This window comes from Pteropus medius, unplaced genomic scaffold (genome assembly GCF_902729225.1).
Source record: "Pteropus medius unplaced genomic scaffold, Ma_sr-lr_union100, whole genome shotgun sequence".
NCBI classification, from domain to species: domain Eukaryota; kingdom Metazoa; phylum Chordata; class Mammalia; order Chiroptera; family Pteropodidae; genus Pteropus; species Pteropus medius.
The window spans coordinates 26,639,311-26,647,951 of NW_024352787.1; the positions used below are offsets into that span (position 1 = coordinate 26,639,311).

At 51.8% G+C, this 8,641-nt stretch overlaps 1 protein-coding gene across 4 annotated transcripts in view; it reads right to left on the reverse strand.

Annotated features, from left to right (window-relative positions):
* CLIP2 (CAP-Gly domain containing linker protein 2) overlaps nucleotides 1-8,641 on the reverse strand; it is a 76,999-nt gene that overhangs the window by 42,003 nt on the left and 26,355 nt on the right. For all 4 annotated transcript variants that reach the window (XR_005650003.1, XM_039849535.1, XM_039849534.1 and 1 more), the window contains exon 3: nucleotides 1,211-1,764. Coding sequence is in view for 3 of the 4 variants with exons in the window: in XM_039849535.1 (XP_039705469.1) it covers nucleotides 1,211-1,764 (554 nt within the window). In the remaining variant the exon portion in view is untranslated. The remainder of the gene's footprint in view (nucleotides 1-1,210; nucleotides 1,765-8,641) is intronic.

Consider the following 8,641-nt stretch of genomic DNA (forward strand, 5'->3'; position numbering starts at 1 on the left):
AAACTTCTCTCAGCCTTGGTTTCTCCATCCAAGGAGTGAGGGTGATAAAATTACATCACAGCAGGGGCTTGAGGATTCAACAGGGCAATGGGTATGAACATTTCCTCTCATCCCCACAACCTAAATGTTCTTCCCAGAAGCCTCCAGGAGAAACTGTGGCCCTGGGAGAGGTCTCCGGAGTAGGGGCGGAGCATCCCAGGAGGTGATACCCTCCTACGGTCCCCACTCTGTGACTCCAGAGCCCCCCAAACCTTTCCCCACTCAGCCTTAGAGCTCCCGGCCTGTGCTCCCCACCTTGAAGTGGGATTCCCCCACTCTCCCTCAGGAAGCCCCGCTGACCTGAGCACAGGAACCTCTCCCCCTACCAACTGACTACCTCCTTTGGACTCCTCAGACCCCAGGCCCGCAGACATCCTTCGGGGACGACCCCGTGTGTTATTCTCACCTACCCAACACCACGGTTCTTAGAGGGCAGAGCCAGCCCGGGCCCCCTCAGCCACCTCAGCCCTGGGTTTTGCATCACACGTTATGATCCCGTCCCATGTACCTTACCATCCCCAGCCCAGGTCTGGCTCACACTGCCACATTCAGACAGCAAAAGGATAAATACAGACTCTAAAGGACTTGGGGGTCACTGGCCCCTTCCAACCTGGCCCCAATACCTGGGACTACCAGAGAAGAGAGGCCCCTGACAGGAAGGCTCAGCTAGAGATTTCTTTGGCTCCAATGACCCAATTCTCCCCTCCACAGCTATACTTAATTAGGTGTGTGAACCAGCCACCCCTGGGCCAGGGGCCTTGAGCCCTCCAGTCTCTGGCCTTTTCCAGTATAGGCCTGGCACATCCACATTGATGGGCTAAATCAATGGATAATATCGGTAAGAGCTAACGGCTATGGGGCACTTACTAAGTATCAGGCACCATCTAAAGGCATTACATGTATTAACGCGTTTCAACTCATGTGGGAGGTACTATTAAAATTCCTGTTTTACAGATGGGAGGACTAAGGCCCAGAAAGGTTAACACACCTGCCCAGGGTCACACATCGACAGTCTCCAGAACCAACTTAACCTGTCTCCCTGGTCCCTCTGTGTGGTTCTGACAAGGAGTGGCGCCCAAGCCTGGACCCTACCTGAGCCCCTTGAGAGACTCCTCCCTGCCCACCCCTGGGGTCCAGCTCACCCACATGGGGTGCGGTGGTGGGGACTCACCAACACGCGGTCTCCCAGGCGCAGGTCCTTGTCACCCCGCTTCACAGAGCCGCTGTCGGAGAGGTTGGAGCCCGACTCGTTGCCTGTCTTGACGGAGCTGTTGAGGACACTCTCCCGCAGTGGGATGACACGGCTGGTCAGCGGAGGTGTGGCTGTGCCTGAGTGCAGTGACAGGTTCTGGGCGGTCAGCGACTCTACCGAGTGGGCATCACTGCCCGAGCCCTCGGCCATGGGCTGCCGGGTCAGCTTGGAGGGTCGTGTGAAGATGCCCTGCAGGGCTGGGCACTCAAAGTAGCGCACGCCACCCACAGCACCGTCGTTCTTGCCCACCGGCTCGTCCAGCACCACGCCGGCCCACTGGCCAGGCGCAAACTGCGTCTCACCTAGGTACTGTACCACACCTGGCTTCACGCCGTTCACCCACACCCGCTCACCAACCTCGAAGTCCCCCACGAAGTCATCGCCCACCTCAGCTGCCTTCGGGCCGGGCTTCTCGGGGGCAGCAGGCGTAGCTGTGGAGGAGGGGCCCGAGGCCTGCTTGTGCAGGGGGGAGCCTATGGGGTGAGGAGAGAGGCAGTGGTTAGGGCTGAGCGTGAGCTGGAAGGCGCCAGTGGGGAAACTGAGGCAGACAGGATTGGCAGTGTGACCTTGGGCAGGTCTCATTCTTCGTGGGCCCTGGGCATCCGTAGGTCTCTCCCTACTCTTCCAACCCCTCTGGATAGTTCTGAGGATTAAAAGCTCAGGAAAGTGCCTTCTCAGAAGCAACACTTTCCACTGCTCAGGGTCACTCAAACTCAAGGACCAGGAATAAACCCCTTATTGATGGTTATTAGCTGCCACCTTCCTGCCCTGGTAGGCTCAGATCTTAGAGTCCTCTCCATGTCCCCCGCCTTCTTCCCCAGACAACTCTGGACCTTATGAAATTCTTCCAACCTATTCCTTGACAGCTGGCCACAGCCACAAACATCTTGCAGCAAGGAATGAACCAGGAAAACCCTCTTACTCCACCCTAAGCCCCCCTTCCCTTTCTTCTCCCTTTCCAAGTTACAGCCTAAAGCCTCAGAACTGCACAGACCAGGAAAAGTGGGAGGGAGGAGGTCAGTCGGTGAAAGCAAGTGTGTAATCTCATTCCTAGGACTGAACTCTGGGTTCCCTGGCCTGAACTGGGTCCTCTGATCCAGCCCCTCTTATAAAAATAATGACCCTGAGGCTCAGAGAGGCAAGGGCCTTGCCTGAGGCCACACAGTAGAAATGAGACTCAAACCCTGGGAGGAGGCCTACCTCCCAGGCCTGGGCTCCGATGTGCTCCAGACATCAAAGAGGAAGAGAAGGAAAGTAACTTGCTCAAGGTCACTCAGGAAATGACAAAGCAGGGCTTGACTCCACCACGCTTCATGTGTATCTGGTTCCTGGGCCCCATACAAAGCCTCCTGGGCATGTGGGTGCTCAGAAAGCCCATCTTTTGCATCTCAGGGTCTAGAGGTTGCTACCATTTCTTGCCAGACCAAGCGTCAAGCAGAAAAGGTCTCATCCTTCTCTTCCTCTACTCCAGAGGCTGATGGGCTTCTGAAACACAGTTGGAGACATACTCTCATCAGAGCTGCCTATGTTTCTGGTCCTTTCCATGAGTAGCCAGTGGAGGGACCATATAGCAGCAGCTCCCACCAACTTCCTCTTTTCATCTAGGGTCAGGGAACCTGGGGCCCCAGGCCTGGCTGGATGCTATCTCAGGACTGGAAACCAACCCTTACGGACAGAGTTTCCAGGTGACAGGAAAGCCACACAGTGCTAAGGCAGGCCCAATACACGAGGCCAAGCAGGCGGGTTCTCCCTCTGGGCTCTGGCAGCAGTGGCAGGAAAGCACATGGCCACCCATGGCCTGGGCAGCCAGGATGGGAATCTGATCAGGGGGAAGGGCTACCTCTGACCTGTGAGCTGGGTTCCTAGAAGATCAATGAGCTTTCCTGTTGAATTTAATTAACAACCACAGTCATCACACCCATTAATTGATGCTCTGTGCTAAGAGGCTGACATACAGCAGCGCATCTGACTCTCACAGTTAGTCCTATGAAGTCATTTTGTTGTTCCAGTTTTACAGATGAGGAAACTGAGGCTTAGAGAAAGCAGGTGCTTCATCTAGGCTCCCAGATGGTAGGCAGCAGAGCCGAGCTCTGGCCAAAGGCCTCTGGCTCTTGGTGCAGGGCACTTTGATTAATCTAACAAATGTATACAAAGCACCCGCCATACCTAGCCCCAAACTACAATCACCCCGAATCTTGGTCCGCTGTGAATGGACTTTTCCCAGAATCTGGCTAAACCTTACAGTTCCCTACAAGTAGGAGACAATCTTATCTTTTACTACTTCCTACGTAAGGACGTCCCCTTCCATTTTTTGTTTAGAGACAAACCTGGGTGGGACCTTGGTTGGGAGCCCCCAAGGCTCTCTTCTACCACTGAAATCCCATGAGGCAGACGTCATAGTGTTTGAGGGAGCAGGCCCTGGAGCCCCACAGACCTGCTCTCGAACCCAGCTGCCCCGGCCCCACCTGGGTCTCCTCACCTGCATCTCTGTCCTGGGCTGTTGTGCAATGATAGGAACAGGGCCTGGCCCATACACACGCCCATGAGTGCTGACAATTGTTACTTTGATGAGAATGATTTATACAAAAACTGAGGGATTGAGAACACACACACACACACACACTCACACACACACAAGAAGGGCTTCCAGGGAGGTTCTGGTGACCTTGGGCAAGTGGCTCTTCTCCTGAGTAAACGAGGAGGGTGGCCAAGTCCCCTGAAGTTGGCATCAAACACTGAGTGTAAGTCGGCTCACACAGACCCTATCCTGCTGGTTCCTTGTGCCTGAGCCAAGCTCCTGGGATTCCTCGGTCCTGATCTAGGACAATCCTGTATCACAAAGGAGCTTCTGCTGGGATCCCCACCCACTCCCCACAGTGGCTCTCCTGCTCACTGACTGGGTCAAGCATGCTCTTTCCTTAGGCAGAGCTGCTTCAGAAAGCAGCCAGAAGGGGAGGAAGTCACAAATTAGATGGAGCCTCCACCCCACACCCCTGGTAACACTGACCAAGGAGCCTGTGGGGCCCATCAACAGCGAGGTGTCAATGTTATCATTATTAAAATAGCAGCTACCATTTACGAAGTGCTGACTGCATGCCTCCAATGGACTGGGTACTTTTTATACATTGCATTCTTGCAGATTAGGAAGCAGAGGTTACAAAACTTGTCCAAAGTCAACCAGGCAAGAGTCAGGAGCAGCTGGTCTGGCTCAGAGCCCTCCCTCTTGATGGCTCCCTGGCAGGCACCTAGCAGGTGTCAGTGCCCTTCCCTTATCTGTTCCTAGAATACTTCCCTGTGCACAAGGGCTCCCTGATGTCTGCTAACAGGACTGAATGGCTGTGGCCCAGGCCTGTCCCTACCTGTCCTTTTGCTTACAGCACAGAGGAGGGTCCCAAGTTAAGGGGGACCCAGAGTGGCTATTCTTGGCAAAAAGCTGCCTACTCAGCTGTCCTCCCCAGCTGTCCCAGCCCAGGCAGACCCTCAGGTAATCTCCTTTGTTCCCCACCCCTGCCCCTTTCAGGGTCTACAGGCCCAAGGACCAGTTGTTTCAACAGCTGCTAAAATCCAGATCACAAGCCTATGGCAACCACATTTGGGTGTTTTGCTCCATTTTTCCTCTTTGGTGCCCTCGGCTGCCCCAGTCTCCCAGGGACAAACCTTCATCAAATATCCCTCTTACACTGGGAAGCTTTCAGCAGCCTGAGGTTGGGAAGGTGTGGAAAACCCCTACAAGCCCCATTCCCTCCAGGGAGCCATTATAACACACTAGCTAGGCCTGGCCAAACCCCTTCCATATCTGGGCCTCAGTTTCCCCATAGGACAACAAAGAGATGTGTCAGAAATAGCCAGGGTTCTGGGGGGCACTGATATTCTACGGGTCCCACCTCTTCTCCTGGAGGAGCCGGTGTGAGTACCTAGCTATCAGACCCGGTCACTCCCTCAGGGCTCTGAGGCTCCCTGAAGCTGAGCTCTGGGCCTCACTCTCTCCGAGTTATTGCACAGAACAGCAGTGGCTCAGCAAACCCCCAAGAAAGCAAAGAGCAGCGACAGACTTCAACCTCACAGGAGCAGCTGATCCCTTCCCCAGACGCAGGCACGAGGGGATTTATTGCTGGTTTCAAGTTCAAAGTAGAACTTGGATGAAAAGTACTGAAGGACATGGTGTGGAGTGGCAGCAGCTGGTGGCCCAGTCCAACAGTGGGTGGGGGGCCCAGATAAGAAGGCATCCTTCTCTACTTCTACAAGGACTCAAGTCCTGCCCTGCCTGGAAGCAGAGATGGGTCTTTTCCATACCTGCCATTCTCAGCCACCAAGGACCCTATTCACTGAGCACCCAGTGTCAGATTCTAGGGATGACAGGCATGGCCAAACAAAGGCCCAGCAAGGAGGTGGGGGTAGGGAGGACAACAGGACCACAGCTACAAGTTGGCTGGCCACCTGCCTGATTGAGGAAGGGACCAAGATCCATGGGCACTTGGGGTTGCGGAGAGAAGGCTCACAGCTTATGGGGGTGGGAGCACCTCCCAGAAACTCTGCCCAACATGGTCACACAGTTTGCTCCCTCACCTCCGAAGAGACGACTTCCCTGACCGCTTCATCTAAAAACCAGTCCATCCACATCACCCTCCACTCCTTTATTCTCCCAGAGATACATCCCCTATCTTCACCTGTGTATGTCTGCCTCCCAGACTTATACCAAAGTTCAAGAGGGCTTTCTTCCTCTCTAGCACCCAGCCATGTGCCAGGGAGCAGCCCCTCAATGTCAGCTGAGCTGTCCGCTCAGAGCTGGGTCCCACTCTCAGAAGCAGGAGCCATGATGGCTCTGTGCTTAGTGCATAGACTCGTTCCCATTTTTTCAGTCAAGGAATCAGAGGCTCAATCCAGGTGGCTTCTGGTTCTCGGGTTCCCCTTTCACCTTTGTACGTCTCTGAGCACTCTCTATTTTCCCCGTGTTTCTAGAGGAAAGTTAAGAACTCCACTTCTCCTACTAGAAGCAAACCTCCCTCCCGCTTTGGTCTCCCCTGGGACTCGCCTCCCTACCTCTCCTCTCCCTTCTCCCCTCACTGGCTCTCCAACAGAGCCCACATGTGGCATCGATATCTCCAGCCTACAAAACAGCAGATTCCCCCACCTCACCTTCCCTCCTTCCCAGCAAACAAGCTTTTCTCTCTCTATTTAAATGTTTATTACACAGATCATTCATGTCCACTGAAGAAAAATTAGAAAACATAGGTTGCCATCAGACAAACATAACACAGTTAACATTGGTGTATGTTTTTCTAGGCTTTATCCTGTGCATCTATATGCATGTGTATACTGCATACTTAAAACAGAGGTGGGGTCGTATTTAGGTGTTACTTTGTCTTCTGCACTTCTCAAAGTGAGTATTTTTCCATCCAGCAGCATCTAGAAGGAAGTGGTTCCATTAGCTGAGGAGACTCTGCTTCCCAGGCCCTCTCTGACCCTCCAGCCCCAACCCCTCCCTGCTGCGGATACTGCTCATGGGAGGATGCCACAGCTTCCTCCCTGTAAGGCTGAGGGCCCTTTCTGGCCCCATCGTGCCTGGTCCTGCTGTTCCCTCTCCTCTGAAGGCTCCCTGCTCCTGTGACAGGGCTGGGGGACTCTCTGCCTCCTCCACCCCTGCTGGCCCCGGTGATCCTCCCCACTGAGGCAGTCTCCGTTCACTCCTCCCTCCACTTGTGTTCTGGCCAATGGTGTGCTGATAAAGGCTTAACAACCAGCTCCCTGGGAGAGATCAGTAAGCAACCCTGATCTGTAGTGTTTGCCAATTTCCATGGTGTAAATTCTCCCACCATGACCAGTTTCAAGCTACCAGCATGATGTCCCTGAACATGGTGTTGGAAGAGGTTATATAATATTTCCACCATAGAATAAATAACCTCAAAAACACAGATACTATAAAATCTTACTAGTAGCAAAGAGCAGCATTTCACTAGTAATAAAATAATAGAAGTATTAGTGGTATAAATATTACTACAAGTACTCCTAAACGTCACGAGTTTTGAATATTTACTATGTTTTTAATAGAATTTATTTAATTCTAAGTTCACACAATCTGATTTTTAAATAATAACGGCCGTATTTAACATCTGGCTGGCAAAATTCCTGAAATTCCTGAAATTTGGTTCTCGTGATCCAGCATGGGTTGGCGCCACCACAGCACCTGTCCCAGCCTAGCCCACACTCCGGAGGCATGGCCCATCCAAGACCCATATAAATTCTCTACAGATCCCACAAATGAGAGACAGGAAGAGGCAGAGAAGCAGCAAGTCCCCAACCTGTCTCTCCAAAGAGAGTGTGCAGAGAGGAGGCGAGAGGCAGGAGAAATGTCCTTCTCTGATCAGTACCCAGAGCACCCTAATCTATACTATGCCCCCCTATAATCCAAACTTCTCCTGAAGCTTTAGCTATTGTGTGTATGCTGACATACTTCTGCTTTTTTAAAGATATTAATAAATTCTCCTTGTAAAAGATATAAATGACACAAGAAGATATAGAATGAAGTTGGGCCCAGTTGCTCTCTCCAGCCCAGATTCCTTTCCTGGCACCAGACCTACCCAAAGCTGCCTCCTCCTGGATGTCCCCCAGAATCTCATACTTGACATTCTAAATCAAAGTGACTTCCACAAAAGCACTTCCACTGCCCTCCCATCTCAAGAGTGACCCCCACACATTCATTTACTCAGGCCACAGACCCTCATTGCTCCTCCCCACCTACAATCCAGTTATTCATCAAGATCCAGCAGTTCCACATAAGAAATAACTCTCAAGTCCGCACCTCCCTCTAGGGGCTCAGAGGCTCCTCCCAAGATCAGGCCCTTGAGATTTCACACCTTGTTCAGCAAAGCAACCTCCAGAAGGGTCTCCCAGCCTCAAGTCATCCTTCTACTCCAGTCTCTCCCCCAGGCCATCAGACTAGCCCTCTGAAAAGCAAATCCAATCATGCCATCACTCCCACCCCTCCACCACTCCATATGAAATCTCTAGATAGGGATCTAGATCACTTTTTACGTTAACCTTTGACTTTTATGAAGAGTTTATGTTACTTTTGTAATAAAATATAGTAACGATAAAGTACAATGTTTTCGAGAAGAAAAAATAAAATGGGGAATGTAATCTTTGGCCCATTTCCCAAAGAAATAATTTAGAAAGAAAAAACTGACTGTCTTTTCGTTCATGAAACAAACAAAAAACAAACCTTGAATCCAAGTGCCCCAAAAGAGGGAAGTAGTGATATAAATTATGGTCAAGTCTTTCAGATTATCAAGCAATCTTTAAAATAATTCTTCCAGGTTACAAAGGAAAGTATTTGTGATGTGATGCTTGGTG